A 21,710-nucleotide genomic window follows, 5' to 3' on the forward strand; every position below is an offset into this window, starting at 1 on the left:
GTGGGTTCTCTCCATATGTAATGAATTCCGCCTGGGCGTGAATGACCGCCTCACTCATGACGTGGTCGTACGTTGCATTGGGATGGTTGTAATTGAGGTGATAGAGGAACGGTCCCTTGAGGAGTCCCTTCCTGAAGGCCGCCGATGCCATAGTTTTGTCTAGGTCGCGGCACTGAGATGCTGCCGCCCGCCACCTGGTGACAAAGGCCTTCAGTGATTCGTCCTCCCCCTGTTTAACTCCGAAAAGCTGACTTGTATTGTGATGTCCGGAGGACAGTAAGATGAAGCGGGAGAGGAAAGCATGCGACAGTGCATGGAATGAGCCGACAGACCCTGGCGGACATTCGAAAAACCAGTTCATTGCTTCGCCGTCCAATGTTTCGCTGAATAGATGGCATAAGGTGGCGTCGTCGAACCCCTTGTTGTTGGTGACCTTCTTGAAGGTGTCCATGTGGACAAAGGGATCGGTCATTCCGCCGTAAGGTGGCATCTTTGGGGTTTTTGCATATGCCGGTCTAACAGCCTGCAGGATCGCGGCGGAAAAGGGGCCGGGTCTGGAAGTGAATAGCGGGTTCCGAGCTGACGCCGGGACGCCTGTTTCCGCCCTGATCAACCTCTGCTCCAGTTGGTGCATCCTATCCAATAGCTGGGCGGTTGCATCACCGGCAGAATCGGCCTGACTGGCCTGCCGAGTTGGCCTTCGCCTAGGTATGGGCGGATCACCCTCAGTCCTTGCCCTGACATTCGAGCGGTTGTCGTGCGGAAGTGATTCCGCCACCTGCTCTAACACTAGTTGGGGTATGGGCGGCGGTCCCATTCCTGACAACCCTGGTGGGTTAAGCGGTACATGCATTTGTAAGACCGGCCCTGGCGCCATCGTGTCGGTGCTGGGTCGACTACGCCTGGTGCTGCGTGACTGCTCGCTTTGTGCCGGGCGGTTGGTGGTAGCCAAAGTGTTTTTTAGTTCCTCGAAACGTGCCATGAGCGCAGCCATCTGTGCCTGGGCCTCAGCCTTCTCCTTGCGCTCCTCCTCACGCTCCCTGTTTGCCTTATGAAGATCCGCCAGTGCTATCTCGTACATGGTGACGAGATCCCTGCCTGACGGGTGGCTGCTGCCTGGATTTGCCTCGCCGCCGGGGTTGGCTGGGGTTGTGAATAGTGCGCGGTTAACGCCGATCGCGGGGTCGGAGGGTTGGGGAATGGCGGGGAGCCCTGCCTGCTCCTCAGCGTTTCCCCCGCTATCGTTAGTCATGGTGATTGTAGCGGGATGACCTTTTGTTCAAAGATTCCCACAGACGGCGCCAATGTTAATGTCTAAAAGTCTGGCGGTAGCCGGACCTTAGTTAACGCTGATCCGTTGGGCGGATCGATACTTGTGTTGATGTTATAGTCCCTGTTACCTGTCAAGTAAAATACAACGGGCGTCAGAGGGAGACCGCGCTGGGCGGTCTTCAACTCTCCGATGCCTAAGTTAGTCAATGTATTTATGTTGACGAAGTAACAGTAGGTAAGTATTGAATGCGTAATTAATGAGGAGAGAGGAGAGAACCTTTTATTGGTGAGGAAGAGACTGATCTTGTCTTTGTTTTCGATGTGGGACTGATATGCTTCAGTTCTCAGTTTCAGAAGCTTCTGATGCCATCTTGGCGCGGCGCGTGGCGGCGCGTCAGTGGCGATCTGGAGGCGGTCTGATGCTGAGGTTGTAACCCGTCTGGCGGTGTGTCTTCATGTCATTCCTTTGGTTGGAATTAGTACCTTTAGCGGTACAATGAGCATGGCCTATTATAGCTAATTATGCTTGCAAATGTACATGTATGTACACATGACAATCATCACAAAGATTTACTGATGTCATCGATTCATTACACAGATACTCCTACACAAGCCTTACATGACAATCATCACAAAGATTCACCACGAAGCCACTAATACATGAATACATATGTATATATATATATACCCCATAATATATGTATGTACACACATAGTCATCCACTCAGAAATGCCACTAATACCATCTATAGTCACAGTTAATCCCATAACTCCAAGACAATATGGTAACTAGGCTCATAACACATATCGCGAGATTTACTCACCTTGAAACTCCCGTTGCGTCTTCAATACAGAACAAAGCAACCCAACCACCTAAATTAGCTGTCCAAAGAATACCTCGTCACGTACCTAAGGAAGCACAGCTCTGATTAAGTTAATGAATCACAAAGAATAATGTTCGAAACCCTAAATTGAACCAAAATTCCCAAAGTGGCGCCAATCGAGGAAAAACCACATCTGAGACCTCCCAAAGCGTCCGGAAGACGTCCACGATCGATATGACCAAACCTCAAGTCGATCGGACGCTCAAATCCACACGGATCGAATAAATTCACCGGTATGAAACCGTAAAAATCATAACAAATCCATTCGAACTCCAAAATTTGCATATTATATATCGAAACGCTTGTATCAACGAGTAGAACATATATAATACCAGAAACAGTCCCATACATGGCCTGAACACAGCCAGAACGCCACCACAGGCAGTGGCGCACCGCCGCCGGCCAAAACTCATTATTTCCCAAAACTCCCAACATCAAAAAGCTTCATCTAAGCATGCTTGTGGATTTTCATAACTAGGTCGAAGTCAGAAAACAAGCATAAGAGATCGAAAACTACCTCAGAAGCCGTGGAATACTGTTCAATCCGAGTTGAACCAAGTTTCACGTGAATCGATCCAAACAACCACCAAGGATCGATCAAGGAGGCTGCTCTGAGCTCCCCAAGCCCAACATGAAGCCCCGTCGACGTCGGAGATCGGAGAACCGATCGGGTCCGAAAACACCCAACTGCGCCGCCTTCTACCGCCGCCACCACCGAGAATCGGTGCTAGAGGACACCACAGGGATGACCAGACAGAGGAGACGATCCTATCTGGAAAGTTTGGTCGCCGGAGACCGCCGCAGGTGGCCGGTAAAGCCGGGTCCGGGTCAGGGTCGGGTCAGTCGGATTATTTTGTTTCTGAAGGTGCAGTCGAGAGAGAAGAGAGAGGAAGAGAATTGGGCTTCCGGAAAGGGAAACAAATGAAAATAGTAAGTTTCCCACTTTGGAAACTTCTATTTATACCAAAATGGAAATTCCTTCTAATGGCCATAACTTCCTCGAACGAACTCCGATTCTCGAGTTCCGCATGTCCACGAACTCGTATCGACCCGCTCTACAACTTTCGTGAAGGAATTTTTCGGAGAATCCCAACTAATAAAAAGTCAACCTTTGCGCCCCCCCTAAAATGGCACCTCCTGAATAATTATTCGCTCGAAACACTTCCGCTCCATCCACGAGCCACAAAATCATCCAATAACTATAAACTTAATTCCGAAAAATCCTCGGAAAATAATTACGAATTTCCGGCGCATCACGTCAGAATTCTCACTACAGTATGTCCCACAGAAAGCAGTAAAGGGGCAAGCCATCTCGGACTTTCTGGCACATCACCCTATGCTGGATGTCCCCGTGGATAGAGATTTAGAGGTCGCTGCCACAACTTTAGATCGCCCAGATTTGGCGTGCTTACCAGCGTACGCCGCGCTGTATCAAGCCACAGTCTCACTCCAGCCCTGGGTGTTATATTTTGACGGGTCAAGAACGGATACACTAGCAGAAGCAGGAATTGCACTGGAGAATCCGGCTGGAGATCACTTTTCATACTCATTCCTGTTGGAGTTTCAATGTACCAACAACCAGGCAGAATATGAGGCCTTAATCATAGGCCTAGAAGTACTGCTAGAAATGGGAATTAGAGATGTACAAATACTTGGCGATTCTCTCTTGGTTATCAATCAGTTGTGCAATGAGTTCAGATGCAATAGCTTCACGTTGGTCCCTTATTGGAACAGGACATTAGAATTGTTGGACTAATTTGATAACGTACATCTTGAGCACATTCCTCGCGAGTGAAATTTTTCCGCGAACGAGTTGGCCCAGCTGGCAACAGGGGTAACATTGAGATATGGCATACGGGAGAGAATCCTCAAAGTCGAGCGTCGCACGCTTCCTTCATGGATGGCGAGAAGAGATCCTCCAGACGATACTTCAGTCGTGACCCTGGAATCCATTGACGTGGATTGGCGCATCCCTTTGATCAATTATCTCAAGCATCCTGATTAGACCACAGATAGAAGGATTCACTATCTTGCCCTCAACTATTTCCTCAAAGGTGATGAACTTCGCAGACGAGGAGAAGATAGCATGGATTTCAGATGTGTTTATGGCCGTGAAGCGAAACAACTCATGCGCGAAGTTCATTCTGGCATTTGTGGAGCTCACCAAGCAGGTCCAAAGATGCGATAGTTGCTCAGACGACATGGATATTTTTGGCCCAGTATCTTGAAGGATTGTATTGCGTTCGCTAAAGGTTGTTTGGATTGCTAAGCTCATGGGCCAGTCCAGCATGTTCCTAATATTCCAATGCAGCCCATTATACAGCCTTGGCCCGCAAGAGGATAGGCGCTGGATTTAATTGAGATGATTCACCCACATTCATCACTTCAACACAAGTTCATCATCATCGCGACTGATTTCTTTACAAAGTGGGTTGAAGCAGAACCTTTGAAGGAAGCATCTGGTGGCACATTGCAACAATTCCTATTCAGAAACATCATCTGCAGATTTGGAATGCCAAAAGTTTTTGTTTCGGACCGGGGGGCAGCTTTCATGGGTGGTGAAGTTGATAAACTGACAAGAGAATGGGGAATACAGTTCATCCATTCCAGTCCTTATTATGCTCAGTCTAATGGTCAAGCGGAGGCCAGCAACAAGATCATTATCAATTTGCTGAAGAAAATGTTGGAAGCTAATCCACGACAGTGGCATGAGACACCTTATGAAACTCTTTGGGCCTACCGCACCTCTAAGCGGAATCCCACCGCGACAACACCTTATGCTTTGATGTTTGGCCATGATGCAGTCCTGCCGTTGGAAGTCAACGTCCAATCATTACGAGTTCGAGAGCAACATCATCTCATTGGAGAAGACTGCGTTCAGGCTATGTGGCAGGAACATGAAGACCTTAGCGAAAAGCGCTTGGAGGCTTTAGATAATTTGGTCATGGAAACGCAACGAGTTGCTCGCGCCTATGACAAGCGGACGCGGGGAAGGAGTTACAGCGAAGGAGAGTTGGTTTGGAAAGCAGTTCTCCCGCTTGGCGAAAAATTAGATGGTCGCGGCAAATGGACTCCAAGATGGGAAGGCCTGTACATCATCTATAAAATCTTAGAGAAAGGAGCTTTTCATCTCAAGGACCTGGATGGAGATGTCCATCATAACCCTATCAATGGGAGATACTTGAAGAAATACTTTCCCAATGTCTGGGATTCGGAGGAGTCGTAGACAGTTTATTCGCATAAGACATGGGGGACAATTCTAGTGTTCCTACACTCGCAAAGCCCATTCATGAAGGCCTGTTTTTGAGGCCCATAATCATTTCTTCGCTATGCCTAGCAACACTAGGGGGGCAACACTATACAATACTAAGCCTAAAACCTAAATTTTTACAGCTTTGTATATGAATATTCATGCTATTTTATTTTCGTAAAAAATACTAAGCCCATTTTGGGTAAATATTTTCGTTGGTTGTTTGTTTATTATTAGAGTCAAAATAAATTTTGGGTAAATATCTTCTTCATCGTAGGCGCATCCAATGGGATGTGATGTCTAAGGTCTAGTTTGGATACGAGCAGTGCTGACAAAGGGTCTCGTCCCCTGTCAATCAAGTGAGTTGAGCTCCGCCAAAATCGTTCCTCTCTTCACCTGGTCATGTTCCAAAGGAGTTTTTGAAAGGAGAAGAGAAATATCCCTAAGTCCAAAACGTTTTTTCTTGTATGTTGCGTCACTTTATGTGTTGTTCTTGTTTTTGTTTTGTTTTGAGTCTTAGGATGTCCTTTCAACTGTTTATGATGAGTTTATATCTCTAAAAAAAAAATCATAAATACAATTCTTAGGGGGCAATTCTAAGTGTTCCTACACTCGCGAAGCTACTAAGCCGAGTCAGCGGCTCCGGAAACTTTTTCCAGCTTTGCCCTCGCAGGAAAGGTTGAGCTCAAGGGAAATGTGAGAGCCACCACCACTACAACAAAAAACCTCATTTGCGAGAAACAAATTCCTCGCTAAAAACAGACATTTCGTCGCGGAAGTACTTCCGCGAGGAAATTATTTTCGTCTTCAATTCGTCGGAGAATGCTCGTCAAGAAAAGGTTTAGCGACGAAAAAACAATGTCCTCGTCAAACCCTTTCCGTGATGAAATCTATTTGTCTCGCTATTATTCTATAGCGACAATTTCTTTCCTCACTCAAACCCATACTTTTTTCTCGTTAAAAAAGTTCAACGATTAGAAAATAGTCGTTAAATATATTTTCCGACATACTAGATTTCGTCGCGAAATTAATTATTTCCTCGCCAATGATAACTAAAATTAAAAAATGTAAATAAACAAAATATTTAAATTACTTTTTCTGCGACGAATTTTCGTCGTTATAAGCTTTGGGTGAGGAAGCTTTTTCTCGCTGTAAACCTTTTTTAGCGAGGATATTTTGTTTCATTGTACCATGTATTCTTTCAACGAGAAAAAGTTTTTTCGTTAAAGATACTTAACAACGAGGAATATGTTTTCCATCGGCGTTGGAACTACGGTTTTTGGAACGAAAATATTTTCGTCGTTATAAATAGCTTTGGGCGACCAAGTTTTTCTTCGCTATAAACTGTTTTCAGTGAGGAAATTTTGTTTCTTTGTAAAATGTATCTTTTCAATGAGAAAAGGTTTTCTCGATAAAGATACTCAATAGTGAGGAATGTGTTTTTCGTCGGTGTATAGACTACAGTTTTTGGGACAAAAATATTTTCGTCGTTATAAATAACTTTGGGCGAGGAAGTTTTTCCTCTCTATAAACTGATTTCAGCGAGGAAATTTTGTTTCATCGTAATATATATCTTTTTCAAGAAGAAAAAGTTTTCTCGATAAAGATACTCAACGAGGAATGTGTTTTCCGTCAGTGTAGGATCTACAGTCTACAGTGAGAAAATTTATTTTTGTCGTTATTGATTTTAATCTATAGCGAGGAAATTTATTTTTGTTGCAGTTATCTTCTTATTACGATATGACCTGTCGGCGATACATATTATTTTATTCTAAAAAGAGGATTCTTATTCAAAACTAGTTAAACAGTAAACAAAATAATAATTCATAATGTTGTCTACCATAACTACTAATTGGAATAGTCTAAAGTCAATATTGAACTAAAAATGATCCAAAAGTCAATTAACTTGTTTAACTGATACTAAATCCTAGATAAGCATAACTAACTTGATGCTTGTTGGTTCATAAAGGTTGCCATGAACTGCTCAAACTTTTTGCCTTGCTCCTGCAATTCTTGGATCAGCACGTTTTGTGCATCAATCTTTTCTTGTTGAGCCTTTATAGTATCTTGAGTCTCTTCAAGTTTATCTTCTAACTCTTTATTCTTCTCAGACATTTCATCTAGTGACGATCGAGAAGTGCTAGATGGTGGAGGCCTAGGGCCAAAACCACAACCCTTGATGTAGCCTGATTTTACTCCAAGAACCTTTGCACATATTTCATCATCATTCATAGTTTGAGTCCCATCAGGAAGGGTTGTCTCGGTTCGCATCTTAACCATTTGATCCTGCAAATAAAAGAAAATACATTTAAGTGTGTGTGCTTAGTTTCTAGTAAATCAAAATAATCTCTTATAATCTATAGGTATATTCATCATCTTAATCTATGTAATTGTTTTTTATATAAATACATATCTCCGTATGAATATGCATATATAGTTATACATCTATAATTCAAGTTATATTATACACATCAATAGATCACTTACCCATAATTCTTTCGCTCCCAAGTCCCAACCTTTTTTAATGCTTTTGTACTCCATTTCAAAGCGTTCAATTGCACCTAGCATCTCCCCTGATTGTGCAGCCTATTGCATTAAACAAACAAAATGTTGTTAAGACATGTATAATAGTTACAATATATTAATTAATAAAATTATATAGATAACTTACAATCTGTTCTTGATGCGACATAAAAGACTTCGACCCTGCTTTATGGTGATATTTCAAATGTGACCTATTAATAGAATTTTTCTCTGAAACAATCTGGAAAGTATAACATATCAAATGATTATTTTGGAATTATAATTTTATGTTCTTATCATTAAAAAGCAAACTGAAATGTAGAAATTATTAACAAAATTAGTGTAGTATTTGAAAAGCAACTATAGCAAAAATAAAAAGAATAAACAAACAATCTTGTACGTACCTGAAAATCTTCACTAGAAAAATAAGTGCACAGAAAAGCCCATTCATCTTCAGTTTTAACATCTTTGTGTTTATTTTCTAATGCTTCCTCTTTTGTTGAGAATTGCTCAAAATGCTTCTTCAGCTTATAACGGAAGTTAGCAAACACTGTTCCAAAAGATTTATTCACATATCTCTTAACCCAAGGTAGAGACATGTCAATGTCGTACTTAGTCTGCATATAAATAATTTAATGTTAGACAAAATACTTTACTATAGTTATATAATAAAATAAGAAAATTATTTAGGAAAAAAAAATCACTCACAGTTATTCTTTTGATCAAACTTGTTCTATCTTCTGGTTTTACTTCCTTCCATTTTTTCACATTTAGAGGTGCATGATTCCGAATGGTGAATCCAATTTCATTAGCAAACATTTCTGCATATGGACCTGTGGGTCTGCCATTTTCTTTCTTGAAAGTCACAGGTATTTTAGTACCAAGCTGCTCATGCACCTTATCAGCATTTAAACCTCTTGTCTTTCCACGCACTTTTTTTCTGGACCTTCTGTTAAAAATTTAATTAGTGAAGTACATGTATAATTAATAAATTTTAAATACAACAAAGCAACACAATGAGTACCTGTAGTAGATCCTTGGATATCGACTGATGTCCTAGCATCATTCAACCCTTCAGTTGTAGTATTTATTGATGGCTGGTTAGTAGTTTGGCACTGAACGTGTGCATTCATTGAGTCACCTGTTATAATCAATGTAATTTTAACTTATGATTTCTATTTTTTTTTTTTTTGGGAATCAAGTCATGGGTTGAAAAAACTTAATATTGCAGTAGTTGTTTTAGACCCATAAAGAATATATATATATATATATATAACCTAATTCAAAATTGTCAGAGTCTAACTTACCAACAATAGGCCTTTGGATAATGGTACTAGCAATAGCCCTTTGGGTAGTTCTATTAGAGGTAGGCATATCAGGAACATCAAGTTCATCTTGCAAAGAATTTGGAAGTGAAGGTTCGTTTGCTTGTACACGTCGCCGTTTTGTCAAAGTGACACCTGTTCATTTAACATGATTTTGAGTACTCATGAGTGAAATAAATAAAATAATTCTATATTTACATACTATGTTTGTAGCAAAGAAATTGTATTGTACATACCAACATTAGCCTTTTGGGCACCGGAAACGTTCGAACGAAGACGTTTCGACATTTTGTCACTGTTACTATAAGAGAAATAAAATAAGTTTAACTTGCAAGACTTACAAGAAGAGCCAAAACTACAACTACATTGGATATCCAAATCAAATTTCGAGCTAATTAAAAATTTGAACATACATGTGACTAATAATAATTATAAACTTCATACATAAATGAAAAGTCATAATATTATAGAGAATAGAAAAACAATGAAAAATTATTAAAAGAAGTTTCAGGGAATATATTTTGGAAATGTTAGTTTCAGGGAAGCATCTTACAGTGGAGGAGGAAACATCACATTTAAAGGAAACCTTGAAGACAATGCTGATTTCACTGCAAGGCTCTATCAAGGAGATCTTCTTTTGGGGGACTTGCCTCTTCACTTTGTATATTCAGTAAGCTATCTCCTGTGCATTAAAGTTGCAAATCACATTGAGAGTCAACCTATTATTTTCTTTTATTACTTTTTTCTGTGTATCCAATCTGATACATAATAGTACAACTTTGAATTTTCCAGCCTGTGACTTGTCATGTATATATAGTTAAACTGGGTATACTTCTACTAATGCAGGTGAAATCGGAGAATAATTCTCGACTAGGCCTTTTTCTTAATTTCGTTTCTACTCTAAACAAAAAAAAGTCAGTACTTCTTGTATCCTGGAATTCGAACCTCTCAAGCAAATTTAGTACAGTGATTAGGACACGTCAACTTGAAAGACCAGGAACTGCCCCTGGATGGGTTATAGAGGAGAGTAGCATCAGAATGAAGGGATGCAGACTAACTGAAATACATGCGGTGTGCTACAGGTCAAAGCCTGAGTTTGATGAAAAGATACCGAAATCCAAAACTAGCCAAGATAATTCTTCTGCTCATAATTCAACGGAGTACTATACAGTGCTTGGTCATATTTCAGTGAAATCTTGTGGACAAAATTCAGATTTTCCACCTTCCGATTCGTGGCTTGTCCAAGGTCAATTCATCCAATGGACTACAGGATCTGAGGATTCCAAGTACCTTAGTCTTAAGATCGCTTGGAAATTGAAAGATGGGAATGATTCTGCATACTCAACCTATAACATTTATGTTGAGAAACTAGCAGAAGGAAAACCAAGAGGACACTCCTATCTTGGAGTGGCTAGAGTGGAAGCTTTTTATGTTTATGACCTGGCAGTTCCTTCTGACACTTCTACCATCAAGTTCATTATTCAAGTGTGTGACCTGGTAGAATTGCTTGTTATCAGTTTTTCTTTGTCTTTTTTGTTTCTTCAATTTGGTACTTCTTGCAGTTGAAGTGGAGAATAAGTTAGTTTGAGTGGTCTTCAATCTTCAATTCCATCAGAATAATTAACTATTATGGAGGCTTGGCTCGTTATGGTGGTTGTTGATGTTTGATTTTTCCCCAGGGATGCAATTGTTCTGGAGCAAAGCTTTGGAGCTCCTAAAGTGACAAAGAGTATCAAAAGAGTATGAATTTTTAGGTGACTCTTTATAGCTAATTAGCTTACTTGCATCTTTTGATGTTTGTAGGAGAAAGATATTAAGGTTGAGGTTACTGACCATATTATGCTCGAGTCATTCATACTTGATGAGGCAAGGTATTAGTTTATCTAGTGCATAGCTAGTATCTGCCATTTGCTTTCTTGTCTTTTTCTTTTTCTCTTTCTTTATCTTTATCTTATCTTTGTTTGTTCATGCAACTGTTTTGGTTTCTCTCGCTTTAGGAACAGGGAAGGTAAATTTAACAAGGTTCTCACAACCTCTGCAATCCACAGTTCCCAATTGCAGGAGAGGATTATTTATGTTGATCTAGCTAAGTTTATTTCTTTACATGCTTTTTTTTTTTTTTCATTTTTTACAGTTGGTTTAGCACTAATCACAGATATTAAGAATCTTCAAACTTTCTTATACTTTTTGCTTTGGTAGATTATTTAAGTAGTGGCATGTCAAGAAAACCATAGTAATAGTTTCTGAACAAATAAGCTTTTTTGTTTTTTAGGTGAGAATTGAAGAGGCCAAACAAAACAGCAATGAAAGTACACAACCTTAATCTCACTATCCATACTTAAACCTTAATTTCGTATAGTTTCTTAGCTGCACAAAATTGGGAGACCATGGAATTTACAAACCCAAACACAAAAACATCAAATAAATTTCTTTTCCATTCCTCTACTACATATTATTGGAATTAAATCAAAACCCATAACCAAGATCGGCAGTTGTTTATTATATTGGCACCCACCTTTATAATCAAAGGAACCAAAACAACTTCATGAAGAAGTTGATGAAAATCAGAAGCAATTTCATTATATAATAAACGAATAAAAAATTCCAAGAAGAGCACAATCTGAATTCTTCAACCATATTGCTTAGTACAGAGAAATTAAACTCATCGATCATCTCTAGGATATTTACAGTAGCAAACTCCTAAATCATCATCATCACTATCTTTTGCAGATGGACAACTGGGTTATAGTTTCTGGAAATTATTCAATTCAACCCAGACCCAATTCGATCGAAACCTTTATTGTGTTCTTGAAAATAAGATTTTCGTTAATCAAACTATACAACAATGATGTATAAGGAGGAAGAAAGATGAATGTAGTCTTACCTGCAGAGATCAGAGCTTCAAACAAGGGAGATGCAGAGAGGGAGGCTCAAAGACGTATTATGAAGATGAAGGTCGACGAGATCGCCGTGAGAGAGATAATTGAGTTTTGTTTGTTTTAGGTTTTATCTCTTGTTTTCGTTTTTAGATTAGCGCTTTTTTTTTTCCCTCCCCCTTCGGTAAATGAAACAAAAATGTCCCGCTTCTTTATTTTTCATTTTTTTTTTTTTTTTTTTTTTTTTTCATCTTTCTAATCCTTCAATATGTCATTTATAAAAATAAAAATGTGTTTATAAAAATAAAAATGGGTTTAGGGTATCTCTATGATTGTGAATATCTTAACGGTTTTTAATTGTGGAGAAGTCTATGATATTTCCATCATAATTTTAAAAGCATGAATATGAATAATGGTTATGCATATGAATAATGATTATGAAATTAGATGGCTCGTTATCACATTGCACATTTGAAAGGAAAAGAAAAAAAAATGATTCCGACAAATATAATCTCTTAGCACATGTCATTCATTGGTAATCTTATAGTATATGTCGGTCTGTCTCTTATAGAGCATTTACCCTTAATCTATTAGAAATGTGAAAACTTCTCAATCTAATGGGAATAGCAAAATAATATGTAGTTTTTGGTTATCTTTTTTACTTGTTTTTCTATGTTCTCAATGAGAAGATTTCTTGTTTAGAGGAGATATCCTGTTAAGGTGGAGATATCTAATTAAGACGGGAATATCTAATCGAGGTGGAAATATTTGGTCGAGGTAGGAAATTTTGGTCGAGGTTGAAATATCTGGTTGAGGTGGGAATATCTGATCAAGGTGGAAATATCCGGTCAAGGCATGAATATCTAATCGAGGAGGAAATAACTTGTAGAGAAGGATCTACTTCATGGTTGCTTTAGAATGAAGTAATGAACCTAAACAATTTAAATGCAATGTATAAGTCATACAACTATAGGAATAAAATTGGTATAGACCAATGTGTTTGTAATTAAAATTAATTTTTTTTATCTTATGTCCTCGCACATCCATTGATGGAATATATACAAACGTGATGTGAAAAAATAAGCACGTTTCGCGGTTGTCACGGCATAGGTCAACCAATAAAACATATAAGTGACTACGGTTGACCAATCCGATCGGATTCGAAAATATGGTGAAATTGGCTAAATTTTTTACCACACTCATAATTTATTGTAATAAACTAATCCAACGGTCGGTTTTTCCATTTTCTTTGAATTGATCGGGGTTGCTCTTTGGAGTGTATGATATATAAATATAGGTTTATAAGAGTAACTATGTTTGACCTAGTTGATCGAATTCGAAACGAGAACCAAATTGGCTGGATTTTTTACAACCATTATAAAACATTACAATCTCTCCATCGAGCGGTTGGTTTCTCCGAATTCATTTTCCACTTCATGGTTGCTTTAGAATGAACCTAAACAATTTAAATGCAATGTATAAGGCATACAACTATAGGAATAAAATTGGTATAGACCAATGTGTTTGTAATTAAAATTAATTTTTTTTTATCTTGTGTCCACGCACATCCATCGATTGAATATATACAAACGTGATGTGAAAAAATAAGCACGTTTCGCGGTTGTCACGGCATGGGTCAACCAATAAAACATATAAGTGACTACGGTTGACCCATCCGATCGGATTCGAAAATATGGTGAAATTGGCTAAATTTTTTACCACACTCATAATTTATTGTAATAAACTCATCCAATGGTCGGTTTTTCCATTTTATTTGAATTGATAGGGGTTGCTCTTTGGAGTGTATGATATATAAATATAGGTTTATAAGAGTAACTACGTTTGACCTAGTTGATCGAATTCGAAACGAGAACCAAATTGGCTGGATTTTCTACAACCACCATAAAACATTACAATCTCTCCATCGAGCGGTTGGTTTCTCCGAATTCATTTTCCACTTCATGGTTGCTTTAGAATGAGCTTAAACAATTTAAATGCAATGTATAAGTCATACAACTTTAGGAATAAAATTGGTATAGTCCAATGTGTTTGTAATTAAAATTAATTTTTTTTATCTTATGCCCACGCACATCCATCGATGGAATATATACAAACGTGATGTGAAAAAATAAGCACGTTTCGCGGTTGCCACGCCATCGGTCAACCAATAAAACATATAAGTGACTACAGTTGACCAATCCGATCGGATTCTAAAATATGGTGAAATTGGCTAAATTTTTTACCATACTCATAATTTATTGTAATAAACCCATCCAACGGTCGGTTTTTCCATTTTATTTGAATTGATAGGGGTTGCTCTTTGGAGTGTGTGATATATAAATATAGGTTTATAAAAAATTAGTGTCTTTAAAAATTTATTTATCAATAAATTAGTATCTATATATAAATATAGATTTTTTTGGGTACAATGTAGTTATATAGATCTATTATATTTGGTTGTATTTGATCATTATCCATTGAATTTCCAAAGCTTGATTAAAAAAAAAAAACTTGTGTCTTTAAATATTTATTTATAAATAAAGCCCGCAAGGCCCGGCCCAAAAAAGCCCTCAAGGCCAAGCCCGGCCCGGCCCGAAAAAGCCCGCAAGGCCCGCTTTATATGGACGGGCTTGGATCCTTTGATTTTTAATAAAGCCCGGCCCGGCCCGGCCCGCAATTATTTAAAATTATAGCAAGGCCCGGCCAGGCCCGGCCCAAGCCCGCTATGAATCCGGGCCCGGCCCGTTGACGACCCCTAGATTAAACAAAACAAACCATGATTAATCAAACAAAACAAAACAACAATAAGATTTTAGATACCTACCCACAAGGAGAGTTTCAGAGAGAGCTGATAAGGAGAAACTAACAAGTAGAGTTTTGTCCTCTTAGTTCTCTTTTATATGTTTTATTATTTATTTTTTTTTTATTACAATCTTAATTACTACTATTTTTTACTGCCCACCAAAAGAAAAAATCTACCCGCTCTTTTTCTTTTTTAATACCGCCAATTTTTCTCCCTTATTTTTTTTCCCACCAAAACCTACAGCGATGAAATAATTAGATCCTCGCTAAATGCATCAAGGGCAAAGAGATCAATCATCGCTGAAATAAGACTTTTTGCGAGGAATTCTTACATTCGTCCCTATTAAATTTGGCGGGTTTTAAATAATTTTCCGCCAAACAAGTAACGACGAAATCGTTATTTCCTCGCTAATTGCTTCTTTTCACGAGGAAATAGTTCATCGTAAAACATGGGCTTTTAGCGAAGAAACCATAATTTTGTCGCTATTGAATTTGGCGGGTTTGTAATGATGAAATCATTATTTCCTCGCTAATTGCTTCTTTTCACGAGGAAATAGTTCATCATAAAACACGGGCTTTTAGCGAGGAAACCATAATTTTGTCGCCATTGAATTTGGCGGGTTTTAAATAAATTTCCGCCAAACAAGTAACGACAAAATCGTTATTTCCTCGCTAATTGCTTATTTTCACGAGGAAATAGTTCATCGTAAAACACGGGCTTTTAGTGAGGAAACCATAATTTTGTCGCCATTGAATTTGGCGGGTTTTACATAATTTTCCGCCAAACTAATAACGACGAAATCGTTATTTCCTCGCTAATTGCTTCTTTTCACGAGGAAATAGTTCATCATAAAATACGGGCTTTTAGCGAGGAATCCATAATTTTGTCGCCATTGAATTTGGCGGATTTTACATAATTTTCCGCCAAACTAATAACGATGAAATCATTATTTCCTCGTTGAATGTCGTTTTCGCGATGAAAAAATTCCTCACCCTAGTCTCATATTTCCTCGCTAATAACTTGATGATTTAGGAGACCAAACTATGGTCACCTTTAGTGATGAACAAAAATATTCGTCGTAGAAAGTGGTGTATAGTGAGGAAAATATGTTTCTAGCAGAAAACCTAATGACATTTAGTGAGGAATTGAAATCTTCCTCGTAAAAAGTGACATTTACTGAGGAAAATAAATTCCTCGCAAAAAACTTGGTCGCTAAAAAGACTTTCTGTTGTAGTGCACCGTGACCGCTACCTCCATCGGAAGTAGTCTTCATGTTGCCAAAGATGTCCTCACCATGCACGGGAAACAGTGAAAGGGTTTCAATCTCCTGGTGATCTTCTTCTCTTTGTTCCATGAAAGTTTGTTCTACATTCATGTCAAAGAAAGTAGAACTAGTTTCCCCTCCAGCTGAGATTGAACAATCCCTAGCACTCTTCTCCATGTTCATAGATCCATAACCGCCATAGTTCCCCATCTGCCCGTTAAAAGCAATCATCACACCAGCGGAAGAAGCAGAAGCAGGTGCAGAAGATCCAAAGTTAATATATTGATCCTCATGTTTCCAATTGGTAACATTATCATTGCCAACAAGCCCTGATCTTTGCATGGGCACATGAACATCCGAAGTGGACCTCTTCTTCTGCTTTTCTCTAGCCCTTTGGTTGACGAACCAATAATAGACATTCTTGAACTCGATCTTGCCGTACCATTTCAGCTGGAGACAGATCCTCTGAACCTGCTCTATAGTTGGGGACCTAACTCCCTTGTTGTAGAAAAGCTCCTTGAGGATTCTTATATGATCTGTAGTAGGAATCCACCTAGTACTGCTCTTCCTGCGAAGCATGTTAGCACTACTCCCGGCTACTTTGTTACTTCTTCCATCCTCGGTTGGATGCCGGTTTTGTGGTTCCATTGGTGATGGATTGAGAGAATGCGAGAATTGAAGAGTGATGATGATGAGTAATTAAGAAAGATTGCTGTTAGAAATATTTGAGTTGATGAAATGATTTTGGGATTGGAAATTTGGGTTTATAATGTAGAGGAAGATATAGGCATGCAAATATCTACCCTTGGATGAAGCTCAATTTCAAAACCGATGTCAGTAAATTGAGATTAGTGATTCCAAATCTCGGGAAAAAAGGGACTAGCAGCATGTGAGGAGCGGTTTTTGAGGAGTTAGCTATTATTAGAGGATTAATAGCATGTGGGGAAACCGAACGGTTTTCGAGGAGGTAACTGTTTTTTTCACGAGATTATTTTTCACGATTGTTGTTTTTCAACGAGTGATTAGTGCCTTAAATCTTGGAAAAGAAGGAGTTATTGGCGCTAAGAGTTTTGAGTTGGGAGCCAGCAAGTGGATCTAAAACATACATATTTTCTCAAAACCCTCGCCGCGAGGCTCTTTTTGACGCGGAGCATATTTTAAAAGTTCATATTATTTTCAATATACAACTATAGGTCTTATATTTGGGGCCTTATGAGACAAGTTGACTCAGCTTCTCATAGATATTTTAATATCAGGATAAGAAAATATTATTGTATTGATAAAGTGGCTTTGCGGCCAAAAGCAGTACATTCATTACAAAGCCAAAAGTGGCTAGAATACAAAACAGGAATCTTCGGATATCTTCTGAATCTTTTCTCAAGTGGAAGCAGCTATGGAATCCAACGTCGGGTTGAGCCACGCCATTATCCCAAGGAGGGGCAGACTTCAGGGAAGGAAAAAGAGGAGTAACGGAGCCCCCGCGCCCCCTTTACATGGAAGCGGCAGAGGAATCCAATATAGGCTTGGCCAACACCATTATCCATGAGAAGGGGAGACTCCAATGAAAGAAAATGGAGCCTCCAAGCCCCCTCAATTGGAAGCAGCTATGGAATCCAACGACGGGTTGAGCCACGCCATTATCTCCGGGTTGAGCCACGCCATTATCTCCGGGAGGGGCAGAGAGTGAAGGAACCGAATATCAGCTTGAGTCTCTGCATCCCCTCTAGCCATGGTAACCACCATTGGTTGGACATGAAGTATAGGAACAACCATTCTGTAGCTTGAACCCATTCCTTCAAAGAGCCCATCCCTTCTCATCCCTCCAAGATTCTATCAAGAAGAGGGAGAAGGAGGTGACAACCAAAGCCCCTTCCATCTGGAGGGCACAACATGGGTCGGGTCCAGAATGAAGGAAACGGGAGGAGGAAAGACGAACCTCAGAGTGGTCGTCCTCCCTTTCTCCGTTTCGCTCCGCGTGTGGGATTCTAACAAAGATGATCTCGCATGATCGTGGATCCCACACTCGGAGCCCCCTCGCGTTTCTAAACCAATCTGAAGCCTGGCATTATCGTTGCAGGATTCCAAAAGGACGAAACAAGGGGTTGCCTAAGATTACGCCATAAGGCCTAACCCAGGCTTAAGATTACGCCATAAAGCCTAAAATTTAGAGGCTAAAGGTCATTTCATGAGGGGAACATTTGTGAAGAAGGAGAAAAAGAAGCAAGGACTGAAAGGCTATTTCTTGAATATTTCAGAAAAGTTGTTGTGAGTATTCCCTTCCTGAAATACAAATATTTATAAGGACTTCAGGCAAATCCCCACCCTTGGATGAAGCTCAATTTCAAAACCGATGTCAGTAAATCGAGATTATTTATTCCAAATCTCGGGAAAAAAGGGATTAACAGCATGTGATGAGCGGTTTTTGAGGAGTTAGCTATTATTAGAGGATTAGCAGCATGTGAGGAGACCGAACGGTTTTCAAGGAGGTAACTGTTCTATTCACGAGATTATTTTTCATGACTGTTGTTTTTCAACGAGTGATTAATGCCTTAAATCTAGGAAAAGAAGGGATTATTGGCATGTAAGGAGACCGAATAGTTTTCGAGGGGGCCTACAAAGATTGGCCCTCAAAGCTCAATTTCAAACAAAGTTCCTCAACGCGGAGTTTCGTTGCAATGGCAGCAGCTTCAGCCTGAGTGGCCCGTTCTCAGATACGGGCTAGGTTGCGGCCCATTTCTTCAGAAGCAGCCAAAGGTTCATCGAGTTAAGCTTCTTCGGCAACAATCGCATTCTCAACAAAGGCTAAATGGGCTTGGAGGTCCTCGATCTGAAGTTTGAAGTCGGACCTTTGGATTTGTAGTTCCCGCGGGAGGATGGCTCGCTCATTTAAAATATCGCGAGAGATGTCCATTTCTCGAGAGACACTATTCAAAGCCTCTTGAGCGTCTTGGTCTTGGGCGTTCGCGGCCGATTGACGTTGGCGGGCCCTACCAAGTTCATTCAGCAGAGAGTCGATAGCACTAAATTGCCGCTGAGTCAAAGCCTTCTCCTGGAGAAGATACCTTAGAGCTTCCAAGACTCGCGAGAGAATGTCAGTCTCCAATACCCGAGGACCCAGATGTTCGTGAAACGCCATCTTAGCCTCATCCACAGCAGAAGGAAGAGTTACCTCCAACACCCTCATCAATCTCTCGAATCTGGTAGGAGGAGGAGGCGGCGGAGGCGCCACAGGATCATGAACCACCAATGCAAAAAGGTGGACAGCTTCCTCAGTTTCTTCATCTTCAACAGGTTGGTCTGTCCCTTCAGCCGCAGGAGAATCTAGAAACTCAACTCGCGGCTCACCATGGGCAAGTGGAGCAGATTTAAGCACAGAGCCCTCAGCTTAGACGGTTGTCTCATTTGTTCGCGAGACTTGAGGGGCACTACCACCGTCAGTATCATTTTCCATCTCTGGGGCGACTGTCCCACCGATAAGACCAGCAGCGTTTGCAGCCACCTCCTCGGTACAAACAGAATCCTGGTCAGGTTCAGAAATATCAGAGAGCGGGGTTGGATCTAAAGGGAAATGGAAAGTATTGGCCAAACAATGGCTTACCTCTCGAGTTGTCGGGTCAATATCTGGTACGTGGTCACCAAGAGGAAGAGGCCTCACCTCATTCACCTCTTGGACCTCTAGTGCCGCGAGAATCTCTGTTGTCATCAGTTCCTTATAAGCGGCAGAATCCTCAGAGTGGCTTTCCACACTTTCATGCTCCGAGGAGTCGTCATCGGAGATAGTTATTAGGATGGTAGGACCTTGCAGATGCTCTGTAGATGTGGGAGACGGAAGAGGCGCCACGGAGTTAGTTGATGCTTGAACTAGCGAGAGAGTTGGCTCTTCTGCAGTGGTTGAGGGTCCAGCCTCGCTCAGGCGAGAGGGATCAGTGGTCATTTGATGGACTTGTCAAAAGATACATAGTGAAAATCCTGCCAGATTCTAAAATTTAAATAGGATAAGACGGGGCCGGAGTTTACCAATCACATTCCCAGAGGTTCGTCATCTTCAAAACTCTCTTCGACGAATTGAGCTCGATCGCGTTTGCAAGCAAAGACAGCAGTGGCCTGTACGAGAAAAGAGTCATAACTCAAAATGGGGGGAAGCACCAAATATACAAGTTTGGGATCGTTCTTAAACCAAATTACCTCAGCGGGATCTTCATCATGCGAAGACTCTCCCTCAGAAGTCTCCTCTGCTATTGCCTTTTGTTTCCCAGCCTGAACAGAGGTTGTCCTACTCCGAGTAGTTTGCTGCAAAACACACTCAGGAATAAGAGCGGGAAAATCAACACAAGGAAAATGAATGGTGAAGAAAGACAAAAACTTACTGTTTCCCTAGGCTCGTGGATTTGTATCCCTGGACGCGATGAGCGAGAAGGTAGAATATGTAGCGGGGGTTGTGCTGCAGGTTTGGAGAAGCGCTCAAGAATCTCGCGGTCCTCCAGACCAGGGCTACTCATGCCACGAAAGATTAGGACGAAGAGTTCGTCATGTGGCGGGTCCCAACAGTTCACTGACACTTTTTTCCACCAATCAGCATAGTCATCATCGACATCGTTGATGGGGTATAGCGCTCTGACCCAAGGGGGAATCACTATCAAAGTAAACTGACTCTGAAAGGGGGCAGACCCAGGCGGGGCTAATCTCCGCCAAGAGGTGTAGTAATTGGCAGAATCAACCAGAGGCCAGGGTACCAACTGGGCCAACCCAAATTGGCGAGCAAAGTGGGTAGGGGTGTAGAGCTCGTAACTTACGCGATCGGTGGCAAGACAAATATCCAAGCAGGAGATGACGCGACAAAAGGCTAGGAGGGCTCTTTCACTATGATCCCGTCCACTAGGCAGAAAGCCATCATCAAGGGGAGGAGGGAATCGCCTACAAATGACTATTTTTGGGTCCGACATCTCTCCCAACAAGTACAAGTAAATAAAACACTTGGAGTAGGGTGGAGCTCGATACCTTACGTTGCGGCAAAGCCAATTCCCCAAAAGGGAATCAACTGGAGGTTCCTTTGGAATATCACCGCGACGGAAGAGAGGGAAATAAATCTGCAGCCAAAAGGCAAGGATCCAGAAGGGGCCACTAATGTCGGTATCAAATGGGCGCATTACGGCTCTATAAAGGGAGCGATATAACGCACCCAATACAGGTTGCCCAAGGCCAACGCAAATACCATTGTAGAGAGCAGTGGCCAGAGAATTCCAGGGCCCAGTAGATTTGTTGGAAGAAGTGCAAAAGATAAATTTGCAAAGCCAGAATTCCAGGAATACGATACCTCCTGTATGGTCACGCTGGGTGCAGTAATAGTCGCGCAAGAATTGGTAGGATTTGCTGTGATGCCCTCGACCAGCCATATCCATTCTCAAAGAAAATTGAATGCCATCAAACTGACCATGCACATAGGGGTCAAAGTCAATGGGCAACCTCGTGATGGTAAGAACATCCAGCAGAGTTATGTCATCTGCCCAAACTGG

The 21,710-nt window shown here is 40.7% G+C and overlaps 3 protein-coding genes across 4 annotated transcripts; 1 reads left to right on the plus strand and 2 right to left on the minus strand.

Annotated features, from left to right (window-relative positions):
- Positions 1 to 7,175: 7,175 nt before the first annotated feature.
- LOC112185734 lies at positions 7,176 to 12,284 on the minus strand. Of its 2 annotated transcripts, XM_024324040.2 has the most exons (10): positions 12,139 to 12,284; positions 9,808 to 9,936; positions 9,491 to 9,555; positions 9,237 to 9,389; positions 8,954 to 9,070; positions 8,638 to 8,878; positions 8,334 to 8,546; positions 8,078 to 8,170; positions 7,894 to 7,992; positions 7,176 to 7,692 (listed from the first exon to the last, which is right to left on the minus strand). In XM_024324040.2, the coding sequence occupies exons 6-10, from the start codon at positions 8,746 to 8,748 to the stop codon at positions 7,348 to 7,350; spliced, it is 861 nt and encodes a 286-aa protein (XP_024179808.1). In that variant the 5' UTR covers positions 8,749 to 8,878; positions 8,954 to 9,070; positions 9,237 to 9,389; positions 9,491 to 9,555; positions 9,808 to 9,936; positions 12,139 to 12,284; the 3' UTR covers positions 7,176 to 7,347. The 2 variants fall into 2 exon arrangements, with proteins under 2 accessions (XP_024179808.1, XP_040370725.1); XM_040514791.1 differs by lacking the exon at positions 9,808 to 9,936 and having other exon boundaries at positions 12,139 to 12,267.
- On the plus strand, positions 9,803 to 11,530 carry LOC112185740 (cytosolic endo-beta-N-acetylglucosaminidase 2-like). Its single transcript, XM_024324053.2, has 4 exons — positions 9,803 to 9,924; positions 10,101 to 10,751; positions 11,058 to 11,125; positions 11,527 to 11,530. The coding sequence occupies exons 2-4, from the start codon at positions 10,293 to 10,295 to the stop codon at positions 11,528 to 11,530; spliced, it is 531 nt and encodes a 176-aa protein (XP_024179821.2). The 5' UTR covers positions 9,803 to 9,924; positions 10,101 to 10,292.
- A 3,661-nt stretch (positions 12,285 to 15,945) lies between the features above and the next one.
- Positions 15,946 to 16,909, minus strand: LOC112172634 (protein WUSCHEL). The gene has a single exon (XM_024310039.2). It carries the CDS (start codon positions 16,843 to 16,845, stop codon positions 15,946 to 15,948), a length of 900 nt encoding a protein of 299 aa, XP_024165807.1. The 5' UTR covers positions 16,846 to 16,909.
- Positions 16,910 to 21,710: the final 4,801 nt, after the last annotated feature.

The sequence above is a fragment of the Rosa chinensis genome, chromosome 1 (assembly GCF_002994745.2).
Source record: "Rosa chinensis cultivar Old Blush chromosome 1, RchiOBHm-V2, whole genome shotgun sequence".
NCBI classification, from domain to species: Eukaryota; Viridiplantae; Streptophyta; class Magnoliopsida; order Rosales; family Rosaceae; genus Rosa; species Rosa chinensis.

Coding starts and splice junctions, on each gene's coding strand:
- LOC112185740 (XM_024324053.2), top strand. CDS start 10,293: ATGAAGGGATGCAGACTAACTGAAATACATGCGGTGTGCTACAGGTCA. Junction 10,752..11,057: donor TTATTCAAGTGTGTGACCTG/GTAGAATTGCTT, acceptor TGATGTTTGTAG/GAGAAAGATATTAAGGTTGA.
- LOC112172634 (XM_024310039.2), bottom strand. CDS start 16,845: ATGGAACCACAAAACCGGCATCCAACCGAGGATGGAAGAAGTAACAAA.
- LOC112185734 (XM_024324040.2), bottom strand. CDS start 8,748: ATGTTTGCTAATGAAATTGGATTCACCATTCGGAATCATGCACCTCTA. Junction 8,547..8,637: donor GTTTGATCAAAAGAATAACT/GTGAGTGATTTT, acceptor ATTTATATGCAG/ACTAAGTACGACATTGACAT. Junction 7,693..7,893: donor TGGGAGCGAAAGAATTATGG/GTAAGTGATCTA, acceptor TTTTATTTGCAG/GATCAAATGGTTAAGATGCG.